The sequence below is a fragment of the Cnephaeus nilssonii genome, assembly GCF_951640355.1.
Source record: "Cnephaeus nilssonii genome assembly, chromosome: 6".
Taxonomy (NCBI): Eukaryota; Metazoa; Chordata; class Mammalia; order Chiroptera; family Vespertilionidae; genus Cnephaeus; species Cnephaeus nilssonii.
Window position 1 is genome coordinate 5,220,050 of NC_137077.1, and position 25,574 is coordinate 5,245,623.

The 25,574-nt window shown below is 40.6% G+C and overlaps 2 protein-coding genes across 2 annotated transcripts in view; one reads left to right on the forward strand and one right to left on the reverse strand.

Moving 5' to 3' along the window:
- The window catches only part of GRAP2 (GRB2 related adaptor protein 2), a gene marked incomplete at its 3' end in the record, with an annotated part of 64,127 nt that extends 62,053 nt beyond the window's left edge, over positions 1-2,074 (reverse strand). The window contains exon 1 of the mRNA XM_079775419.1: positions 1,958-2,074. The remainder of the gene's footprint in view (positions 1-1,957) is intronic.
- An 11,007-nt stretch (positions 2,075-13,081) lies between these two features.
- The window catches only part of ENTHD1 (ENTH domain containing 1), a gene marked incomplete at both ends in the record, with an annotated part of 83,853 nt that continues 71,360 nt past the window's right edge, over positions 13,082-25,574 (forward strand). The window contains 2 exons of the mRNA XM_079775493.1: positions 13,082-13,430; positions 20,860-21,003. Coding sequence (XP_079631619.1) covers positions 13,082-13,430; positions 20,860-21,003 — 493 coding nt within the window. The remainder of the gene's footprint in view (positions 13,431-20,859; positions 21,004-25,574) is intronic.

Here is a 25,574-nt window from a genome sequence, read left to right on the forward strand (position 1 = left end):
AAGTTTTGAGTTTATTTTGCAAGGGCACGAAAATGAAGAATCTGTCCCTAGGACTAATCCAGAAGCAACTACTATTACTTGTTTAGAAAATACTGATGGAATCACACTTAATGACACAGTTTTGAACAATTGTAGACTTTTCTTGATTCAGGAAAAGAGGCAAGTTTTGCTCAAGTTTCGGCATGAACCCTACAAGTCACCAACACCAGTGAATGTTATTCTCTGAGGATCAATAAATATGTGGAAACTAGAGTCATTTTCAGCTCTTCCAGAAGGCAATGGTTCTCAAAGAGATGGCTTTAGGTAGTAAGTGAGATATACTTTGTATAAGAGGTGGGAAGAAAATGATCGAGATTCAAAAAAATAATAATGATATCATTTTGTATTTTCAAAGTGCCATTTTCCTAAGGCACTTCATATCTATGTTAACTCATTTATTCTTATAATATCCCTATAAGGTAGACATAGAACTATTGAAATTTTTTAAAAAAGGGATTTTTATCAGGGTCTAAGATGTGGAAGAAATTCAAACGGATATTATATTAGCAATAGAGATATTTCTTCATATTGAACAAACTGATCACCTCCTTCCCCTCTGCTTCAGTAGTCTTTTTAAAAAGATAAAATCTATTACAATTTAGGGAGAATAAGATTACAGTTTACTACAGGGAAGACACTCCCAGTTCAATCTATAAAGGTAATTTTATTCAGTGATATAGGGCTGTCTCTCTTTAAAAAAAAAACCCAAAAAATTTCTCAAAAAGAGTGCAAATCAGAATGTTTAAAACTTGAAATTTAAATGCACTTAGCTGACTATTTACATAGTTTTCTTTATTTAATAATGGGTCCTTTTATAAAGAGAATCACTTTAAATTATTTAAAAATATTAAGTTTTATAAAAAAAATACACTGGCTTGTTAAAGCAGAATATACTTACAGTAAATGTTCTTTCTGAAACCAAAAATAAGAAAAAAAATGGGAGAGGGGACCACTAAGGAGCTAAACAATCTATGATAAATGTAGTTGTATAGAACAAGAGTCTTCAACCTGAGGTTTCCCATTCTCATATGACACAACATAAGCAACATGTAATCCTTTCCATTGGATTTTTAAATCCTAAATTTTTCCTCTCTTAATTTATCTAGGGATGCTTATTTTCAGTAATGTGCAAATTAAGAGCATGGGCTTAATTAACAAGGCCTAATTTGGGGTATATAAATACAATATTTTTTCCCCACAAAATCGTGTTTAAATACAATATTTTAAAGTTAGTAAAATCCTTGGCAGGTGTGTTCAATCCTCACATTCAGGAACAGATGGGCAAAGAGCATAGAGGAGGTGTCTTAAGACTTGTTGCCTGAACTAAAGACAGTCTTAGGGATATAGCATTAACGGTTAATAGAGACAAAGATAGACAGCACTCTTCTCAGAATCTATTTCAACATAATGTTTTCTTTTTGTAAAGAAACCCAAACTGGAGTTCTTTGTTAAGGTAACATAAATACTAATAGAAGTATACATGAGAGCAATAAGAGAAATCCTGACCTCAGCGTACTAGTGTTCATTCATTGCTGCTCAACCCCTCACCTCCACTCCCCAGTTTGAATCAAATGCTGACTATGGTGAAGTGAAATTTCACCTTTGTGATCCCAGGGCCTAAAGTCTCTCTCTGATATGGCTCAGAAGCCAGTCAGTGGAGGTGTTTTTCTGTAATGGGCTGGGTAAGGAACAGGTCTTCTAGTTCACTTGCTAGATAGAAGTCAAATCCTATCACCACAGCCATTGCCACAACAAATGATTTAGAGACCTTAGCTGATGGACCAACGTATTAAAAGCAATATTTGGAAAGCCCATGGGATTCATTTTAATTGGATCTGACTCATAGAGAGCATTCTGCAAATTATAAAACTGTTCAAGATGTCTAGAGTATGTGAACCGACATTGTATAATGACATACCTTTCAGAAGAGAAGCAGTTGAGTCTGTATCTTGGCTTTGACACTGAGTTATTAGAATCCTCTCCTGCAAGAAGGAAGATGCATTCACATCCAAATTACTGCATTTCAGGGTACAGATACACCTTGTGCTGTCTTCCAATTACCACACTAAACAGAGGGTACACGCTCACAGAACCATTAAAGTTCCTCCTCCTCCCTACTTCTTACTCCCTCCTCCAAACTACCCCGAGTCAGTCCTGCAGTCTGCAGGCAAACCACACAGGAACTAGCAGATATGGGGCTTCAGAGAGTTGGGCGTGAGCCTTAGATTATGTGGTTTTGTTTTCTTGCTGCCAGAGTTGAACTAAAATGCAGGAGGTTCACTGAAACACTTTGCTTCTTTATGCTTGGTTTCAGTTTTAACAAATTTCCCCCTGAACCATTATGTTCACATAAGAAAATTTCTAGTCCTGGAGATGATCCATCGGCAAGCTGCTGCTGGTCTTAAGGAAAACGCTCATTTCCTCTTAGTATAGCCAAGCATCCATAGAAACATTAAGAATTCTTAGGGGAACTTACTTAATACCACTCCGGTTCACTCACAATATTAAAATCCCAGGGAAAATGCTTTCTCAGTGCACTTAGCCCATAATATTACCCTTAGCAAACAAACAAAAAAGAGAAAAGCTCTGAGCCAGGATGCGTTCCAACCTGTTTTACCACTGTCAAGGACATGAACTGGGACTGGATACTTCAACTTCTGGGATTCACTTTCTCTTGAGTTGGTTGGACTAAAGGATTTCTGAAATTTTAAGATTTTTTTTCACTGCCTTAAAGTTTTTGTCACCTCAACTTTCTTAGTTCTTATCTTCAAATTTATAACTCACCCGCCTCTCTAAGTTCCTCCCTCCCATAACAAGTACAACTTGTGAAGGCCTCTTTCCATATCTTTTCTCTTGTTGGAAAATGGATTGCAACGTTGCATCTTTTGCACAAAATTAGACACGTTTTTGCTCTAACTGGTTTGGCTCAGTGGATAGAGTGTCGGCCTGTGGACTGAGGGGTCCTAGGTTCGATTCTGGTCAAGGGCATGTACCTTGGTTGCGGGCACATCCCCAGTAGGGGGTGTGCAGGAGGCAGCTGGTCGATGTTTCTCTCTCATCAGTGTTTCTAACTCTCTATCCCTCTCCCTTCCTCTCTGTAAAAAAATCAATAAAATATATTTTAAAAAATTAGACACATTTCTATTTGCTAAGTGGCACCGTTCAGAGTTGGGGAACTGGTCCCAAGATAAAGAGGAAACTGCTGGCTCACAGGATATTCCTAACATTAATCCCTTGAAGGCCAAGAAGAAAGGTATTATATAAGACTCAATTTGGGATTCTAAAATTTAAACTTATTCTATACTGTGAAATGGTATCTTTTTCTATCTCTTTGCCCTTTTATACCTAAACCTTGCTCAAGATTTACCCTTTTGAGCTTTTATTTGGTAATAATTTTCTTTTTAAAAAAATTGAAATAGAAAAGAATCTGTTGTAGAAACAGCAGAGTACCTTGGTCATAGGAGGTAGATGCTCAGTAAATACAGGGGGTCCCAAAAATACACACACACACTTTGAGTAATTATAAAGGCAGTGTTTAATAACATACATTTCATGTTCAAAATTGAACTGTTAAAGTGTGTATACATTTTTTGGGGACACCCTGTATTTGTTAAATGAGTTAAAAGAAGTAATTTGCTACTCCCAACTCTTTGAAGAAGGACTTTCTTTTCAATAATGCCAGCTTGTTGAATTTCCTTAAATTCAAGTTGTGTCTGAACAGGATCCCTGTTATTTCCACACGTTGTAAAGATAGAAATTTCAAGATAGCAACATGTTGCTGATTTTAAGACAATGACATCTCAAGGTTGGCCTCACTATCCTTTAGTCTTCCTGGTTTACCGACCTGGATCATCATTACACTCAACAGCTCCACTGCTGGTTTTCAAACACTGAATCCTCTGGCCACAGTCCTTATCCCAAGTGAGTGGTTAAACACTGAATCCCTAAACGTCCATGGCTGGGGAGTGGGAAGAAAGGAAAAGTTGAGTAGTGCTCTATAGGAAGTACCATGGTGTTTTTAGCTTGCACCTTAATGAGGAAGCTACTTTTCCACAGGAAACTGCATTCCAGGGAGAACATAACCCTTCCCCTAACAAGTATGGGCAGGGTGCAGAACAGAAAAATCTCTAAGGGAAGTTATTTCAGTAGTAAGTAACCATCAGCAGATGTGCTAGAGCATATTGGGAGGGTAGCAAGGCCACTTTTATTGGTTTATTTCATAACAACTCTATAACTGAACAAACGCAAAGGCAGAACCTTGGCATAGAGACTGTAATGTGAGAATGCCAGCATTTCAGCCCTCACCATCATGGACGCTCAGAAGAATATAAGCAAATTTGGGAGGGTTTAGGAATATGGGAAATCTCAACTTATCTACAATGGGGAATTTTTCTTTTAAAACTATACTGTTTAAAATTTTTTAGCAATTCTTTTTGAGGGAATTGTTGTTAATATCAGAACTTCTTGTGCATAACCATGTTTAATCTAACTCTATGGTAATATGTGCTTCTTATTCAATAGTGTAGATCCAGTCACTCTCTTTTCATTCATTCAATAATGTTTGAACACCTACTTGGTGTTAGGCCTGTTTTAAGTGCTGGGAATGTATGAGTGAACAAAACATGGCTCCTACCATCCTGAATCTTACTTCTGGCACAAGGAGAAACAGGACGCCTGTCAGATGGTTGTACTACCACAGAGAAACATAAAATGGGGCAAAAGTCATAGGGAGTGTGGCCGAGGTGGGGGGTTGTGATTTTACTGGAAGATCAAAGGACGTCTGAGCAAAGTCCAAAACAAAGCCATGGTGCCAGCCTAATAGCTCTCTGGACAAACAGCTTTGCAGGTATAGGGACCAGCAGATGCAAAAGCTTAAGGTGGGAGCAAGCCTGTCGGGATGGAGGTTAGAGAGAGACAGGGGCCAGAACACTTCGGGCCTTGCTAGTCATGGCAAGGTCTCTGGGTTTTACTCTGAGTGAGATGGGAGTCAATGGAAGATTTTGAACTGGGTATTATATGACCTGACTTGGGTTTTAAGCTTTAAAAGGATCACTCCGGTTGTTGTGTTGAGATTAGATTATAAGAGAGCAAGAACAGAAGCAGGGAGACCAGTTAAGAGGCTACTGTACTACTCCTGGCAAGAGATGATGGCAACCTAGGACAGTTTGTGGGAAGTGAAGGTTGTGGAAGCAACTGAATTCTGAATATACAGAGTGACCGTAAAGTCTGGAAACATAGATATTATTATTTTATTGTGTATTAGAATGTGGTACTGATATACCATTTATTAACTATGGGCCACATATTACCCAGATTTAGTATGAAAGATGAGCTGAGGAATATGATGTGCGGTGTGACAAAGAGAGGAGTCAACGATGACTCCAAGGTCATGGCCTGAGAAACCAGAAGCAAGGATGTGTCACTTACTGAGATGGGGGAGCGGGTTTGGAAAGTCAGGAATTTGGACATAATAAATTTGAGATGTCTATGAGAAATACCAGTAGGGGGGCTGGTCAGGAGAGGTTAGGGCTGATAATGAAACACTGAGAATTGTTGAAAGAGAAGGGTGTTTAACGGTGTGAGACTGGATAAAGCCACCTGAAGAATACAGAGAACAGGCTGCTGCAAAGTTGAGAGGTCAGGGAAACGAGAAGAAACCAGCCAAAGAGATGAGAAGGAGCAGCGATGCCCTAGAAATCAAGAGAAGAGAACTTTGCTGACTTCTATAAAACTGAGTTTCGGGGGTGGGGAGGAACACATCAAGTTATTGTTGTAAAACCATGTCTGTATTTGGTGAATACTACATTATTGCAACTAAATTATGGTGCCCCCAAATGGCGGAAAGCAGATAAAAAGGACCTCTTACATGATGCCCCTTTCCGGAGTTAATTCCCTGGATAGGTAGCACTACACTTATGCAGAGCCTAATCAACTCCCTTTTACATTTATCCAGAGATTCCGTCTAAAAGGAGAAAATGAATGGTTTTAAAAAGAAAAAGGGATCTCTGCCCGTCTCAAAATACAACAGGTAGACTTGTGATTGAGCATATCAATGGGAGCTCAACATCAAGGACCAAAGGTTGATCCTTAGGGTAGGGGAAAGGGCACAGAACAGGACACAGCACGTTTGTGTTCAAGTTCTAGCTAAATCACTTGCTAGCTGAATGCTACTTGAATAATTGTGGGCAATTAATGTAACCTATTTTGTTCCTGCAAACTCAGCTCAAGTTCACCTACTCCAGGAAGCCTTCCCTAACTTTGTAGATTTAGACGAATCCCTTTTTTACTCCCATATCACTTTATCCTTGCCTTTATCATGGCAACCTATTATAATTGCTGATTTACTCCTGTCTCCTCTATGAGATATTAGACTATAATTTCCTTGTATTCCGTGGCTCAGCAGAGTGCCTGGCACACAGCAGGTGCTCAATCATGCAGAATGAATGCATGCTCCCCAAACTCACTGCCTCATATGTAAAATGGGATAATTAATGCCTACTTTTCAGAGTTCCTTTGAAATTTACATAAGATATGCTTAGAAAAAAATCTTCATAAACTGTAACGCAATATATAAAATACTTGTTTGTCCCCCCGCCCCCCTTACTTTATAGAATAGCACTTTAGCATGATATTCATGGCCTTGAACAACCTCTTTCCTGGCCACCTTTTCTACTTCCCTCTGCTACTACCCCACTGCTCTACAGTATATTACAGCTGGCTAAGCAATATTTCAAGCAGACCAACTTCTTTCATATCTCCTACATTTTATATTATATGTTTCTATCTATATGTCAGCATGAACAATGTGGGCTGTTATAATAATAATAATTATAATTTTAGAAGTAAGAACTAAAAACAAATGTTACTTGCACCTACTAAGCACTTTCCTATTCTCTGGGTCTTTGCCCTCCATCCTCGTAGAATGCTGACATATTCCACTCAACCACCAGCATGCTTTAAAACATAGGTTTGATTCTATTTCCAATGCCTGCTGGATAAAATCACCGAGTAGCACGGACAAGGTCCCTCGTGATCTGATTTCCCTCTGCCACTTCATCTCCCTCTGCCGTTCTGCTAACAGCCTTTGCAATGGCCATCGTAGCTACAGGACTGGCAGTTTTCCCGAGGCAATAAGCCCTCTCAGCGTCCAGGCTTTTCCACATGAGGGGTCCTTAGCCTCTTAATGGCCTCCTCTACTTTGCTTATTCAGTGAACTCCCGGTCATTTCTTTAAGGCTCAAATCAAATGTAAACGCTTCTGTGAAACCTGCCCTTAAATACTCCTTGGCGTAATCAGATGCTTGCTCCTCTCTTATTACGCCATACACATCCTGTCACCATCTTCTGTGACGGTGGCTGTCACCTCCACTCCCACTAGCCTGCAAACTCACGGGCCACTGGATTGTGTTTTACGTCTGGGTCCTTACTGCGTGGTGGGGTGCCTGGCACCTAGTGGGCGTTCACTGAAGATCGGCTGCACCGTTCAGGGACTGCCGGAGGTCATCGCGGGAGGCACCCTGTCACTGTCCATCGCGCACACTGCTCTTTTCATCTCTAGACACGACTTTTACCTCCTTTGTCCTTCGAGGTGGAAATCAGCTGCGGACGGCATTTTTAGCCAGTTCAAACTACACCAACACAGAACTGTGAAACTCAGTCTTTGAAAGGAGAATCAGGGTCGCGCCACAGTTCAACAGATTGTTAAATGAAGACATGTACCTTCGTTCCACCTGAGGCCCCCGAGCTGGGTTTAACCCCTCGCGTCTCTCTCGCTGGAGGCCCCGGGAGCCGCACGCACCGGACCTAGGAGAGAAGGCAAGCGCGAGGCCGGAAGTGAGGGGCCGGAAGTGAGAAAGCGGAAGTGGAACGGGGCCAAGGCACTTGGGCCTGGTTGGAGGCGGCGGCTAGGCCTGAGGAGGCGGCTAGGCCTGGGGAGCCGGGGGCTTGAATTTGAGTGGGAAAAGGTCCCAACGCGAGAGCTGGACTTTGTGCTCAGGTAGATTCTCTTTTGGAGGAGGGCGCGGTAATGGAGGACGGCGTGAAGGGGCCTGCTTAGTCTCCTTCTGTCTCATGCCGGTGCCGGTGCCGGTGCCGTCCGAGTACCGGTGAAAGGGGGTCGAGGTCCGCACAGCCTGCGTGAGGGAAAGTCCCTGCTGTGTGACGCCATCTCATCACTCCCGCTTTCTAGAAGCTTCTCCGCGCCCAGCCTCCCCCTCCAAGTAAATTGTGTGCTCTGAGAGGGCAGTCGCTGGAAGTTGCTTCCCTCTCGGCCACACCCTTCACGTATAGAATTCTTCCCCACGCATCTCATTTCTTCCTCCCAACCGCCCTGCCTGTGTGGGGATTAGTCCTTGGGCTGCAGCGGGGAACGGAGGCCCAGCCAAGTGTACGCCTTCATGAGGAGATGGCAGAGCAGGACCTCACACCCTGCCTTTGGGATCCTCATTAAACTAAGGAGATGAGACAGGTGAATGTGAGCACTCAGTAAAGAGGAGCTAATTACTTCTGAGCGTGGTGACTGTGGCCTGTGCACCTGATCCTCCGGCTCCTAGAATGGAGCCTGTTAGATGGTCAACTCTGGGAAACGAATGGAGTTAGTTAATGAACACACAGGAGGGGCCCCGACAATGTTCTTTCCGTCGGAACAGTTACATCTAATGTCATGGTATTCTCTATACTCATTTTATAGTAACGGTCTTGGTCAGACCTTATTTCCTCCTGAGCTGAACTCATGTCTATAGGCAGAACCTATACGAACACGAGAGCTGTTTTCTCCTCATTATTGCACTACCCTAAATCCATCTTTCTAGACATGCTTCTTGGCACTGAGCCTCTTGGATGTGGTGGTTGTTATTATTTTATGTCTTTGGAAAAAGGCGTTTCAGCAACTCAATCCCTTATCCTCAATTTTAATACCCAACAAGTTTTGAAAACCAATTTCCCCCCTAACTTATATGGTGGCAAGACCTGAACTGAAAGGAGCCATTTGTCTTAATTTATTCCATATACTTAGAGGTTTTGGTTGCAGTCACGTTAATGTTTGACTGTTCATAGTGGCCCCACACCTTCCTGTGGGTATCATGACAAGTACATATGTACAGATATATAGTACAGGCATGGCATTACCCTTCAAAAGTAAAAAATAAAAATTGAAATTTGAGTTTGAATTCTGCAACTCATCTGGCCTCAATGGATTTGGATAAGAAATTGTGGACCAGTAGTTTAATGTCACTTGATAAGTTAAAATGACTTCCTGTTATATGATTCAGGTGAAGTTGGAGGAAACAGCTTTTGGCAAAGCATTGTGGATAAACCTAAAAAAAAAAGAGACCTCTTCTACTTCATTTGTTCATTTTGGAGTTATTTAATGGGAATAGATCCTTAATGATGTGTTTTTAATGTAGGGATCATGTTTTATATTTCTTACTAGAGGCACGGTGCATGGATTTGTGCACCAGTGGGGTCCCTTGGCCTGGCCTGAGGGGATCAGGCCAAAACCAGCTCTCTGACATCCCCCGAGGGGTCCTGGATTGCGAGTGGGTGCAGGACAGCCCGAGGGACCCCACCAGTTCACGATTGGGGCCCGGTCACATTTGGGGCCGGAGTGGGACCATGGAGGGCTCCAGGGTGTGTCCGGCCTGTCTCGCCCAGTCCCAATTGGCCGGACCCCAGCAGCAAGCTAATCTACCAGTTGGAGCATCTGCCCCCTGGTGGTCAGTGCACATCATAGTGACTGGTCGAACGGTCAAATGGTTGGAGGGACAATTAGCATATTAGGCTTTTATATATATGTACATAGAAATATCTATATACACATGGATATAGATATGTCTATATACATATATAGATATAGAGATAGATATAGATATCTTCCACAAAGCTGTATAAGTGGTAGGTATTCAAGAAATATTTATTGATTTGAGAACATTTGCTCAATACTCTAGAGTTTTATTGGACAATTCCAAGATCTGGGTTACATTTTTAAAATGTCATGTTTATAATCTAAAGATATAGAATCAATGTAGGTTTATCCCAAAGCAGAATCATTCAACCATTTGGCCACTCACCCAACACCTGTTTCTTGAGTACCTACTACGTGCTAGGTACATGTTAGTCAATAGGATTACACTGGTAAATAAGATGGACAAGGTCCCTGCTCTCAAGGGCCAATCTGGTGGTGGAGAAAGCCAAAGAGCAAATGACAAATACATATGTACAGATTATGATAAGTCCATAAAGGAAATACACTGGGTGCTAAAAAGACTTTGATGGGAAGACGTAAGTAGTTAGCAAGGGCAGTGAAGGCCTCTGAAAGGAGGTGACATAGATTTGGGGTATGGAATATCTTACTTCCCTCCATTTCTACGTATTATAGGGATTTGGGTAGTCAGACTACCCAAATTCTGGTATGAAAATTTACCTTTTGGGGGCACTAATTTTGTCTCAAGTATTTAATGATATGAGTAAATTGAGCGTTTGCATGTAGTAAGGTGTCTAAAACACATAATAAACCAACATATAATTTACAGCTACAGTTAATTGAACTTCTTAGTGTGAAAACATCAAGAGTAGGATCGTGTCTTACATATTCTTTATCTTGTCACAAAGTACCATATGTTAATAAATGATACTAATTCACTTATCCAGATGTTTTTCTTTTTGGTTTTTCTGTTTTCTTTTTTTTTGTTTTGTTTTTTGTGTTTTTTTTTGTTTTTGTTTTTGGTTTTTCTAATGGTTGGAAATGTATTTAATTTTGGTATGATGCCAACAACATCCATTTTAAACTACTATATTGGATTGAAGGCTATTATTTAGGTAGTTTTCTGGGGCAGAAAATTCATTTAAGAAAACATTTTTTTTAATTTAAGAATGCAGGTTATAGAAAATAAGAAAGCCTAAAAATTAGGGTTTTGTCCCACCAAAATATAGATAGCTCTACAAAAAGAAAAAATGGGTTTTAATGACTATTGTTCAATTACAGAAGGGTATGATTCTAACAGGGTGTTGTTTTTTTAATAGAATTGTGAGGAAACAGATCAATATTTGTTGCTCTAAGCCAATGTCACAATGCATCTCTACATTTTGTGAGCTTGGTAGAGGGGAAAAAAGGACAATAGAAAAAGAAAACTCTCATAATTGAAAATTTTAATAGCTTATACACTGGGTTTTTGCTGCAGTAGTGAGTCATATAAAAATGCTTGTATTTGAAGTGAAAATGAGACAAAAATCAGAAAAATTAAAAAGCACACAATTTATTTTTTTCTTCCTGGGTTGATGATAGTCTCTTTCTGAGAAATCTTAATTAAACTGATGCATTTCCTATCTTGCTTATTTGAGGATGTGTTGTATTAAAAAAAGATTATCTTCTCTTATTTTTAAAAAAGGACATAATAGTTCATTTAGAATGCTTCTGAAAATTTATGTCTTCCATAAGTACACACACAGGAATTAATAAAGCCTGAGCTGGAAGTTGAGAAGGTCAAGGAAGAGAAAACAAAATTAAAAATAACAAACACATTTGTTATGGATTTTAACCATTTTCTTTTGTATGTATACAGTTTCTCTAGCAGAATCTAATTATAGATTGTGGAGGCTTCATTGAGTCTAGATGCTCACAGGGCTTGAAATCAATTTGGTGTGCACTATTTTGGTGGTCATCAGTGGTGGTCACTACAGAAATTGCAAACTAATTGACCCACCTTAATGCAAAATAATGAAAACGGAGAAAGGGAAGAGTTTCATGTAACCTGAGAATTGACCATTAACAAGCATCATTTAAAGTTTTGGGGTGCATACCCCTTTTAAGTTTTAATGTATTTTTTTTAAATCAACCTACATGGGACTTTCTTTGTGCACTTGTTTTGAGATCTGAGAGAGACATGCCTGTCACTTCAGATTTTAGGAAAATTCTTACACTGTTTGAATCATACTGTTCTAACCTCAGACTTCATTTTTTTCAAGTTGAATAAAGAAAGTAATTTAATCTTTTCCTTGAATGTACTAGTCTTACTAGGACTAAATATTGTTTTAGGGTACCATGAGTCAGATGTGGAGTCCACTGAGGTGCAACTACTTGTCATAATAGTTGGTGACTCTTCCTTCCCCCTTTTGATTAACAAGAAAGCGGACCACATTTAGATCTGATTCTAATGGCTTGTAGTTCTAAAAAGAATATGACCATAGGGTTATTTGGTGACTTTGAGACTCAATTTTCACCATCTTAATTACTTTTAGAACTTAATATTTTTAGATATGACAACAAATCTTAAGCATGATATGTCAGAGCCCAAGTCTCATTTTCCTTTTCTTTTTTTGGTTAATCTCACTCAAGGGTATTCTTCCATTGATTTTTAGAGAGAGTGGAAGGGAGGAGGAGAAACACAGAGAGAGAAACATCGATGTGAGAGAAACACATCGATTGGTAGCCTCCTGCTCGTGCCCCGACCAGGGCCTGGGACCGAGCCTGTAACCTAGGTACATGCCCTTGACTGGAATTAAACCTGAGACTCTTCAGTCCATGGCCAATGCTCTATGCACTGAGCCAAATCAGCTAGGGCCCAAGCCCTATTTTCTTACACTAAGTTGTTCACTGTCCATGAAATGCTTTGTAATAATTCTATTTCTGGCCAAAGAGGATGAATGATATTTTCTGCAGGAACCATTAGGACTAGAAAGACCACTTACATTGCTCTAAATTAAGTAGGCCAATCCCTTATGAGAGATTATCCCATAATGATCTTAGAAACATTTATATGTACCCTCAATTCTGGCTGATGTAAGCGAGGGGCTGATTTAGAAACTAAAGCTAGATTTTTCAGACTGACTTGGTGTTCAATAGACATTAAAAAAATAATTAACTTACACGTTTGTGTGTGCTTTTCTTTACAGGAAATTGATGCCTTGTCAAGATGATGATTAATCATTTGTATTCGGGAACAGCAGAAACGGAGACCAATGACCTGCCAAGGGTTTTATAAACCAGTTACATACACTCCTGTGCCATTGCTCTCCTCTCCTATCTCACCTTCAGACTTGTCTTACCTATGGCATTCAGGAGGCAAGTGAAAAACTTTGTGAAAAATTACTCAGATGCTGAAATAAAAGTCAGGGAAGCAACTTCTAATGATCCTTGGGGTCCTTCTAGTTCCCTGATGTTAGCTATCAGTGACCTGACTTTCAACACGATTTCTCTCTCAGAGATTATGAATATGCTATGGCAGAGACTAAACGACCATGGGAAGAACTGGCGCCATGTGTATAAATCCCTTATGCTAATGGATTATCTCCTCAAGAATGGATCTAAGAAAGTTATTCAGCTCTGCCGAGAGAGGTTCTGTAACCTTCAAACACTAAAAGATTTTCAACACATAGATGAAGCTGGAAAAGACCAAGGTAACAGTTAAAGAAGTGTACACTGTGTGCTAATAAAGAGTAGGAGCTTGGGAGGGAATAATTTTAAACCAGGAGCTGGGGAAAAGTTGTTCTTAAACGAATTAGCTACCTTTCCTCTGGGACAGTTGTGCTTCCCAGTTTAATCCCTTGTGTTGTCTCTTGAGAGCCTTAGAGGGCAGCATTTTATGTTGTTGGTGTTTTTTTTCCCCCCCCAAAAGGATGTATAAAACTAACACTTTGGTTCATGATAAAATAATACCTCATAGAAAATGAGCAAAGTGAATAAAACAGGAGGTATGGCAAATGGGTAAAATAATATCACTATAATTCATAGCTATAATTAGATTGGAGTTTAGTCATAAATATAAGGAAATGTTTGCAAAGGCTATGGAATCTTCAAAGACTAGCTATATTCAAGTGGTTTTATGAATACAAAATCTAAGTCATAAAATAATTTTGTCAGTGGAAGAGGGGGTGAAGTAGGGAAAGGGTAAATGGAGTACTGAACTGAGATGATTCAGTAGTGCCTGATTTTCTACAATGGTAAAAGCAGCAGCACTTCCTCCCCATCCAATGTAAAATTATTATTTGTGCTTAAAGTGAATAATCTTAGGAATAATGAGAAAAGGATATAATTCAGTGCCAGTTTCTGTGGTAAGTGTACATTTTAAAAAATAGACTGTTTTTACAGCAGTTTACAGAAAAATTGTGCATAAAGTACAGCGATCTTACATACCCTTTCCTACCCTCACATGGTTTCACCTATTGAACATCTTGCATTAGTGTGGTACATTTGTTGCAATTGATGAATCAATATTGATATATTAGAGGCCTGGTGCACGAAATTCATGCACTGGTGGTGGGGGAGTTCCCTCAGCCTGGCCTGCGCCCTCCTGCAGTCCTTGAGCCCTCGGTGGATGTCCGACTGATGGCTTAGGCCTGCCGTCAGTCAGACATCCTTAGCGCTGCCATGGAGGCAGGAGAGGCTGCTGCCACCGCTGCTGCGCTCGCCAGCCATGAGCCTGGCTTTGGTCTGAGTGGCGCTCCCCCTGTGGGAGCTCACTGACCACCAGGGGAAAGCTCCTACATTGAGCATCGGCCCCCTGGTGGTCAGTGCATGTCATAGCAACTGGTCGTTCTGCCGTTCAGTCGATTTGCATATTAGCCTTTTATTATATAAGGATTATTATTATTACCTAATGTCCTTAGTTTACATCATGGTTCACTCTGCTCTACAGTTCTATGGGTTTTGAAAATGCATAGTGATATGTATCTACCGTTCTGTTATCATATCCAGTTTATTGCCTTATAAGTGCCCTGTTCTCCACCTATTCATTCTCCCCTGCCTCACCCTCCTCAAGCCTTGACAACCACTGATCGTTTTACTGTCTCCATAGTTGGAATCAAATGGCATGTAGCTTTTTCAGACTGGTTTCTTTCACTTAGCAATATGCATTTAAGATTCTTCAATGTTTTTTTATAGCTTGAGAGACCTAATTTCTCTTTTTGTACTTCACTTTTTTGTTGTTGTTAATCCTTACTTGAGGATATTTTTTTCCATTGATTTTTAGAGAGAATGGAAGGGAGGAAGGGAGGGAAGGGGAGAGAGAGATAGAGATAGAGATAGAGATAGAGATAGAGAGAGATAGAGAGATAGAGAGATAGAGAGATAGAGATAGATAGATAGAGAGAGAGAGAGAGAGAGAGAGAGAGAGAGAGAGAGAAATATTGATGTGAGGGAGACACATTGATTGGTTGCCTCTCTCATGTGCCCCAGTTGGGGTTGGGGATTGAACCTACAACTCAGGTATGTGTTGTTGACTGAGAATCAAACCTTTGGTGCAAGGCAATGCTCTGACCACTGAACAACACTGGCCAGGGCTTTTCTTCACTTTTTTAAAACAGTGTTATTGAGATATGTCATATACAGTATAATATAATTCACCCATTTAAAGTGTACAATTCCATGGCTTTGGTATATTATTTTTAAAGCTCAAAATATATATAACATAAAACTTGCCATTTTAAATGTACAATTCAGACATTAATTACATTCTCAATGTTATATAACCATCTCCACTATTAAGCATATGTCCCCTCCTCACTTCTAATCTACTTTCTGTCTCTCTCACATCAATGTTTCTCCCTTTCATCCCTCCTCCATGCTCCGTCCCTTCCACTCTCTAAAAATCAATGAAAAAAATATCCTTGGGTGAGGATTAACAACAACAAAATAAAATCTTTGTTTAAATCCTAAAACAATGTAGATTATTGATTTATAGAAAATCCCATAGAGTCTTGTAGAACACTGATTTCATTCGGAGTGAATTTATTGTGATTGCTCTTTCATTGACTACTAACATATTTTTAAAAAATCTATTTTGGAATTTTAATTTTCAGCTTATTTTGAGTGAGATGTTATTCCCCAACCACCCCTGTTCACTTTTCCCTTTATGTTGGTTTTTCAGTTCCTGCCACCCAGCTCCCTTCGAGCCTTCAGTATAGCCCTTAGAAAGGTAGCTCAGGGCTCCTGCTTGAGATAATACTAGGGTGTGTGTCGTGGATCCAGTCCCTGAGCCAGCAGGTGGCTTAGTTTAGTTTCAAGCCTTAAGGCTGAATGTATGGCCTCTTGCTTCTAGAGAGACCCACAACTACAAATAAATTATAGCCCAAGAAGCTATTTGGGGCTTTTTTTTTCTTTTCTTCCAAGACTTCTCTCACAAACATGGATAACCCCTAACATCAAAGAGTGGACAGTGCTGATTCCCTGACACCTGAGGAGCTGAACTCCTGGTGTCAGATCAAGAGTCCAACAGCCTGTGGCTTCAGCCCTGCTCACTGCCTTTTCATTTCTCTTATATTTCTGGATCATGGAGGTTTTTATCTTGTTTTTGAGACTGATGATCTATTATTACTGTGATTTTTGGAGCAGAGCCAAGGGTAATTTTGAAGCCTGAACTTACTGTGCCAACTGGACTGAAGGTTTTTTACCTTGAAAATAACTTAATGTTTAGGATACTTCTCTCCTCTCTCCCCACCCCCATCCCTGAGGCATTGTGAAGGATAGATTGGAAGGGAGGCTAAAAATTTTATATAATAAAACCCTAATATGCATATCGACCTAAAGGCGGAACGACCGGTCGCTATGATGTGCATTGACCACCAGGGGGCTGACGCTCAATGCAGGAGCTGCCCCCTGATTGTCAGTGCTCTCCCACAGGGGGAGCTCCGCTCAGCCAGAAGCCGGGCTTACGGCTGGCGAGTGCAGTGGCAGTGGCAGGAGCCTCTCCCGCCTCCACAGCAGTGTTGAGGACCCCTCGGGGGATGTCCCACTGCCAGCTTAGGCCCAGTCCCATGGGGAGTGGGCCTAAGCTGGCAGGCAGACATCCTGGACTGTGAGAGGGCATGGCCGGGCTGAGGGGACACCAAGTCTGCGGCCCTGATGTGTGTGTTGGGCGAGTGGGAAGTGGCTTTTCCTCTCAGAAAGGCTTTACTGAAGAAATGAGGGCTGAGATGGTCCCTCTGCCAGGTGCTGTCTCCTGGTACATCTGCATAGGTGGCTTTTTCTTGCTGTTCAAGACTCAACTAATGTGGTACTTCCTCAGCAAGACATTTCTTGACCACACCCCAAATTAATGTTTAGCACATCACTCTTTATTTCCTTTAGAGTATTTATTTTTCTCTGGAATTATCTTGTTTAGGGTCCTTGTCTATTTTTTTCTTCACCTGTGCCCCCACTGTTAAGAACATTTTCTGAAACGTAAGTGTTCAGAACGATTAAATGTGAATAACCTTGGGTATTGGTCTGTTGCATGGTTGTTCTGACTTGCATGTCCTCAAAGGCCTCTGCCTTGAGTTTGGGAGGACTCCTCAGTGGGTCTTCTGCTTGTTCACTTTTCTATCCCGTTTATCCTCCCCTCGCTCTACTGTGCCTTTCTACTGGGAGTTGCCAAGGGTAACGTTTCACTCTCTGGCCATAGTGATGGGCATGTGACTTGCTAGCTGGAACAGAGTTTTCTCCTGGATTTTTCAAATTTGAAGGACAGAAGACGGAGACTTCTCAGGTGGCAGACTATGAGGTGAACCTGGAGCTATTTGTGGCCATATCCACATCCAGATTGAAGAAGCCGGTCTGCAGTAGGAGAAAATGAAGGCATTAAACAGAGAGAAGCAGAAGTGGGAGAGGAGAAAAGAAAGAGTCCTTCCTGGTAGTTTTCTAGTTTCTGCTTCATTTGGACCTGAGGCCCAATTGCAACCCCTGGTTTTTCCATGCCCTTTGCCTTAGCCAGTTCAAATTGAGTTTCTGTTGCTTATAGCCAAATATTCCTAATTAAAAATAGTACATAATTTTATTTTTACTTTAACCTTCACCTCAACTATAATAAGCTTTTCATCTTGATGTGTTTTATACAGTATCTTTGGATATTGACCACTTGCATAGTATCTTGTTTCAGAGAAGCCACATTTTCTCCCTCTCTCTGTCTCCCTATATCTCCCTCCCTTTCCCTCTCCTTTTCCCCATCCCTCTCTTTTCTTTTTCTCTTTCTGATACAGAGAAGTTACTGCCTAAGTTTATTCTATTTTTAGTAATAGTCTATTTTAGTTCTGTGTCCTCTTTCCTTTATTTAAAAACATATTGGTTAGCCCTGGCCGGTGTTACTAAGTGGTTAGAGCGTCGACCAAGCCCTGAAGGGTCGCAGGTTCGATTCCCTCCCGTGGGCAGGAGGCAACCAATAGATGTGTCTCTCTCACATTGATGTTTCTCTCTCTTTCTCCCCCTCCCTCCCTTCCACTCTCTCTAAAAAAAGAAACAAAAACATGTTGGTTGGAAGTGAGGTAGATGCCGTCTTATTTTTATTATTGTTAATATTTAACCCATCCTTGAAACAGGCTTATTGGGTTCTTAACATTTTTCACTTTCAACTTAGATGCTTTAGAACAGCCAAGTGTCTATTCTTCAGCATCTCAAGGATGGTGGGGAGGTAGACAGGGCAGTGGGCAGCCGTGAGCAGGAAGTTCACATCTGGGTGATTTCTTCCCAATTTTCTGTCAACTCCTTTGACCTGACCTTACTGATGCTGCAGACTGCTACTCAGGGAGGAGCCCCAGTGTTTCAGGGAGAAATCTTCCATTACTGCAGTTGGCTTTCTACTCTATGTACCTGCTTGTCACTTTGAATGAGGAAAGCTGCCCTCAATCCCTATCAATCCATGCAGACTCCAAGTAGAATATTCCACATCTGTTCCGTAACTTCTAACTTTTTCTAATTAGGGGTGTTGCAAGAAGTTATTTCAGGTCAAGAAACTTCCTTAGGCAGCTAGGTTGTAAATTGGCTCTCATTATCCATTTGTACTACATCAAGAAGGAAATTGAGATTTTTGGTAATTTGCTCCTTTTATTCATTCATTCATTCATGCATTCATTCATTCAATATTTATTAAGCATCTACCATATGCAATCACTCTTCTAGATGTTGAAGATACTGGATAAATGAGATTCTCTGCCCTAATGGAGCTTATTTCTAGGTGAGGAAACAATAAACAATTAAATAAATATATAATACAATATTAGGTAGTGATTAATGCCAAGGTGAAAGGACTTGAGTTTGGGAGGACTGATGGGCTGGGCTATTTTGGAGACGGTGAGCAGAGGAAAGGCTTCTCTGAGGAGGTGACATTGGAGTAGAGACCTGAATGAATCAAGGATCTAGCCATGCAAAGAGTTCCTGGTAGAAGCAACAGCCAGCACACAGCTCTGAGGAGATAAAGAGCATGGTAGGATTATAGAATAAGGCAGCCAGGGTGGCCAGAATAGAGGGAGTGAGGGGAAAAGTGGAAGGAGATGAGCTCCTGAAATTAAAAGGAAAAGAAGTTTTTCACTCCCCACCCAAACCAAGCTATGTCAGTTATGGGGGGAGGTCGGGAAGGTAGTGTCTGGTGTGTTTCTATTCCCCTAAGGCTGACAGTCACAGGAGACGTCTGCCTATCATGTGGCAATGTGTGGTAACCCAAAACACTGTGGATTTTTTTGGTTATAAACTGTAAGCTAATTATAGGAAATTAGCGTGTTTAGAATGATATGGTTTGAAGCAGTTATAAGAGAATTTGAAAGGAAGAAATGACTAAGAAGTGAAATTGGATAAAATCTCGAAAAAGATGGCAACTTGAGCAACGGTTTCTCACACGATCTCTATCAATCCTTGATGAAATGACTGGCACTTAGAGAACATTGTTGGCCCCTCTTCTCTAAATATGGGGTGGGCAAAAATAGGTTTACAGTTGTGAGTATGTGAAATAGTTTATTCTTATATTTATTAATTACTGTATTTTCCATACAAACGACTATAAACCTACGTTTGCTCACCCCTGTATACCCTGAATTTGACCATTTCAAATTATTTCCACTACTAGTAAGTTATAGTTGGAAACATTAATGTTTAATTCATTACACTTGGAGCCCAAAATGAACATAATAGTGGATCTTCAGGGACTTTTCAGCTTATCTCAAAGAAGGCTTGGAGTAACATGAAATGTTAATATAAGTTGGTCCCAAGATGTGGAGAAGTAAGGGATTTCTTATATCACTTTTCATAGAAAAAGATTGAGAATAATAATATTACCACATGTTTGAAAGAGTAAACTTTTATATCTGTGAATTAGACTGAAGGAAACTCAGGCCAGACAGACACCTGGTTCAGAGTCACACAGGTGATAGAGGGCAGCAGCATGGTTGGAATTCCGGTCTTAGACTGCTCTGGCGCTCTGTTAATGGCATCAAGTTGCTAGGAGTTCATGTCAAAGAAAAGTCAGTTGCCCTTTCTTTTCTTTTCCTCTGTAGTTGTACCCCTCCAAGGTAACATATTAATAATATTGTGGGTACACAGTGGTTTGTCTGCCTCCCCCACCATTATCCATCCATCCATCAGTCCGTCCATCCATCCATCCATCCATCCATCCATCCATCATCAATCCGTCCATTCATCCACTTTTCTCTCCTGGATACAAACATTGGTTTATTTTCCCCTATGCTTTACAGATTTGAGTCATACAATGCACATTATTTTAAATCTTTCGCCGTATGTCATGGTCATTCATCTAGGTCAGTACATCTAGATCTAATTCATTCCTCCTCTTTGCCAATTTTGTTTGACTTCTTGCAGATTATGTAGCTCTTTAAATTATACTTAAGTGAATAATGTAATGCCACCTGATATAATTTCACCTTATGTTTATTTATTTCTTGAAGTATAAGAAAATGAATATATTTATTGATAATTGCAATGAAACTTAGGTTTCCCTCTACATTTGCCATAGGTTTTTTTTTTTTTCCACTTTGCTCACATATTCATTTTTCCTAATCTTCTTTTGAATAGAAATTAATTGTAGCCTTAATTAATATTTTTTCTATGCACATTCAATGTATTTTTCAGGTTATCATATCCGGGAAAAGTCTAAGCAAGTCATAACATTGCTGATGGATGAGCAGTTGCTACATAAAGAGAGGGAAGTAGCGTGTCGGACTAGACGGCGTAGCTCCTACTCTATGGCATTTTCTAAAAGATTACCTCATACAGGTAACTCATCAACAGCCTGGGCTTCTGCCCCCACACCAGAAGTTCCTGCCTCAGAGAAGAAGTGTAAGCTTCTTAAGGTTGCAAGGCTACGTAAAAGAAGTGCGTATAATGTGAACATTGGACTAAAATGCAATAGGTATTTAAGAACAACTAAAAAATATAAAACGTAACTTTTAGCACAAACCTGTTAATATTATACTAGTTGTAATATTACTACTATATTAGTCATCATACTTTAGAGAACAAAGATGAACAATAATATTCAGTATAATATTTTATGGCTATTTTCTGAATGCAGTTATCTGGGATTCAAATAAAATGATTTTGAGCTTAAAAGGAATTAAATAAGTGACTACCCTGTTTTGCCTCCTGATTGATTTTTAAGATTATAATTAAAATTGGAATGTCAGTAAGAACTGTTTTCTGAGACTAGGATCTGGGTATGTGTGCATTTGTGCCATTTAATTCTATAAATCAGGAAATTGACATTTTCTTAAATGTGCCTCAATTTTTCAAAATTGCTCTAAAACTCTTTCCTTTGACTAAAATGTTAATTCTGGACCACTGAACTTTTCTTAAAAAGGGATTTGTTTTTTTATTAGAAAGCAGGAAAATGAATTTTTTTTCTAACAAATTTGCTAAAACATAAAGGACTGTTATTTTGCCCTAAGTTCTCTAGTACAAACCCTGTTTTTTGATAAGCTGTGTTTAAGGAATGGACAAGTTGAGGAAACAGAAACATTAATGAAATCTGACGTAGATAATTGTCCCTTGAACAGAACTAAACTTTGTGCTATAAGTGAGGGGCTTAGTAGGAGTAACATATAATTAATTACAAGTATTGTACCTCTAGCTTTAGGTAAATCTGTTTCTCATGATCTGAAAGAGATGCAGGTATTCAATATGAGTAGACATTCCAAATGTTAATAGTAATACCAACACAAACCAGTTCTACTAGAAATCATTAAAGTATTTGACTCAGTCAGGAGTTCTCAGTCTGTACTTGTGGGGACGGGGGAGATGGGAATACAGTAAAGAGGTGGCCATCCTATCTAATAATAGACAGATATGCAAATTGACCATACATCCGACACGCCCACCAGCCACGCCCACCATCCAATCAGAGCGAGTATGCAAATTAACCCAAACCAAGATGGCTACAGCCACAGAGAGCAAGGTTTCCTAGGTAACAGAGGAAGCCAAGCTTTCTGCCTGCCCTGGCCAGGCCTAAGCCTCCACTCAAGCTACAAAGTTTCAATTATAGAAGGTAAACAAATTCAAACAAATGGTGACAGAATGGAGCTTGAGAGAGCAGGCCAGGGTTGCCGCTAGCAACAGGGGAAGCAAAGCTTTCCGCACACCCTGGCTGGGCCCACCCGCTTAAGGCAACAAAGTTTCAATTATAGCCCCAACACAAATGGCTGCTGGCCGGCCTCAGAGGGAGCCTCAGGCTTGGTGCCGCTCCAGGCTACAAAGTTTCAATTGTAGAAGGAAAATAAATTCCAGATACCAAGGCCTCTGCTTGGGTTGCCAGGGGGCGTGGCTGGCCTGCAAACCACCACAGGCCCCTCGCTCAGGCCGCCCCACACCCCAAGGGAACCCCCACCTGATCCAGGATGCCCTTCAGGGCAAAGCAGCTGGCCCCCAGCCCTGTACCAGGCCTCTATCCTATCTAATAAAAGAGTAATATACAGATTGATCATCACTGCAACACACAATATAGCTGCTCCCATGTGGTCAAAGATCCTGCCCCCATGTAGACACAAGATGGCCACCACAAGATGGCCAGCAGGAGAGGGCAGTTGGGAGGCACCCAGCCTGCAAGGGAGGGCAGTTGGAGGTGATCAACCCTGCAGGAGAGGGCAGTTAGGGGTGACCAGGCCGGCAGAGGAGGGAAGTTGGGGGCAAACAGGCTGGCAGCAGAGTGGTTAGGGGGTGATCAGGCTGGCAGGCAGAAGCGGTTAGGGGCAATCAGGAAGGCAGGCAGGCAAGCAGTTGGGAGCCAGCAGTCCTGGATTGTGAGAGGGATGTCCGACTGCCCGTTTAGGCCCAATCCCAGTGGGATCGGGCCTAAACGGGCAGTCGGACATCCCTCAAGGGGTCCGATATTGGAGAGGGTACAGGCTGGGCTGAGGGACAACCCCCTCCGTGCACGAATTTCGTGCACCGGGCCTCTAGTTGTAATTATAATAGTAAATACCACCCAAATGCTTCTAAAAGGTGATGGAACCTCTTTCTCTAGGGTGCCCATTCCTTTGAAATATATCTCAAAAGAGATAGACCCATTTTGAAATTTTCTCACGGAAGCCTTGAATTCAAACTGACACTACAAAGAAGTAACTGTAAAATAACCAATTGTGGTTTATCTAGAGTTTCTTTACCCCTTTTGCTAATTCTCTGTTACCTTTCTTGTACCTTCCTTCATTTCTTCTCTCTCTCCTTTTCTCTTTTATTATAAACATAATTTTATTGAGTTTATTATTTGAAATTTTGATGTCTAGCAAAAATTTGGAGCTATAGCACTGATAATAAAGTCCTTTTCATTGTGGAGAAGATATTCTAGTGACTGAGACAGATATTAAAGACACATAAGCGAAATAGATATAAAACTATTATGTCAGGCTCTGGCTAGTGCTCTCAGTGGTTAGAGCGTCTGCCCGAGCATGGAAGGGTCACGGGTTTGATTCCCCATCAAGGGCATGTACAGTTTTAATCCCTGGCCCTGATCCCTGGCCCCAATCCCTGGCCCTGGTTGGGGTATATGTGGGAGGCAGCCAATCAATGTGTCTCTTATATTGGTGTTTCTTTCTCTCTCTCTCTCTCTCTCTCTCTCTCTCTCTCTCTCTCTCTCTCTCTCTCTCTTTCTCTCCCCCTCCCTCTCTTACTTCCACTCTCTCTAAAAACCAATGGAAAAAATACCTTTGGGTGAGGATTAACAAAAAAAAAAACAGCCGAAACCGGTTTGGCTCAGTGGATAGAGCATCGGTCTGCGGACTGGAAGGTCCCAGGTTCGATTCCGGTCAAGGGCATGTACATTGGTTGCGGGCACATCCCCCGGTGGGGGGTGTGCAGGAGGCAGCTGGTCGATGTCTCTCTCTCATCGATGTTTCTGGCTCTCTATCCCTCTCCCTTCCTCTCTGTGAAAAATCAATAAAATATATTTAAAAAAAAAACAAACAAAAAAACAAAAAAACAAAACAGACCTAGCTGGTTTGGCTCAATGGATAGAGCGTCAGCCTGCGGACTGAAAGGTTCGATTCCTGCCAAGGGCACATGCCTGGGTTGTGGGCTTAGTCCCCAGTGGGGGGCATGCAGGAGGCAGTCAATCAATAATTCTCTCACATCATTGATGTTTCTATCTCTCTCTCCCTCTCCCTTCCTCTCTGAAATCAATAAAATATATTAAAAACAAATAAACAACAAAGCAAAACGAAAGCTATTATGTCAGATAGTGAAGTGGCAATTTCTATCTACAAAAGAAAACAAGGAAAGCAGTGTCGGGACAGAGAAGGACAGGAACAACTTTATTTTAGGTCAGGTAGTAAGGGAAGGCCTTTTGGGGGAGGTGAATATATAAAGGGAGACCTGAATGATGTGAGGAGTAATCCATGTAATAGCTGGAGTGTTCCAGGCAGAGGGAACAGCGGTGCAAAATGCTCTGGAACTGGAGCAAGCTTGGCATCCTTAACTATAAGCTTGGGAAATGAGGCCCTGAACTGCTACAGAACTGGCTCATCTCTGAGCTGTTTCATGATTCATACAAGAAAAATCTAGCTTATTATTTTATAGTCACTACTTTTTTTTAACCCAAAATTATATTCCCAGCTTTATGACACATCTTATTCACTAGCCTAAGCCCTGAATGACTTTGGACTCTTTTTTAAAAAATCAGTCTACCTTAAAATGAAGACATTTTGCTACAATTTATATTTTTCATACTGTAAATATATCTTGAGTACCTATTTACTATATGTTAGATACTGTTCTAGGCCTGGTAAGCAAATTGGGTATATTTCCACTCTCATGGAGGTTATATCTAGTGATGGAAGAGTCACAGGTTTTGTGTTGTTTTTTCTTAATGTGCAAAAAGTTTTGGTGAATGGTGGCATCATTAAAATGAATCCGTAGTAAGAGTACTATTTAAATAGTGAATGTTTGGGTGTATAAGCTGTAGTAAATTTGTTAAAAATCTGTTACATTATTTTTAATTTTATTTATCCATATAGATATGTATTTTTTTGTTCAAAGAAGAATAATTTAATTAAGTAAGCTTAGCAATATTACCATTTCCATGTAGGATTCTGTGTTTGAATCTGAAGCTGTATTTTAAAGGAAGAAAGAAAACTGACAATTTGAGGTAGGAGGGAAGTTAGGAAAAATTTGGGGGGGCCATCTTAGTGGGATAGGAGAAGTAGCAAATAAAAACTTAGAGATGGATGGATCAGTTAGAATTTGGTACACCCACAATGATAGTAATAGAGGCCATAAAAATGGTAGCACATATCTATAATAATAAAAGCATAATATGCTAATTAGACCAGACAGCCGAATGACCTTCTGGACATCCTTCT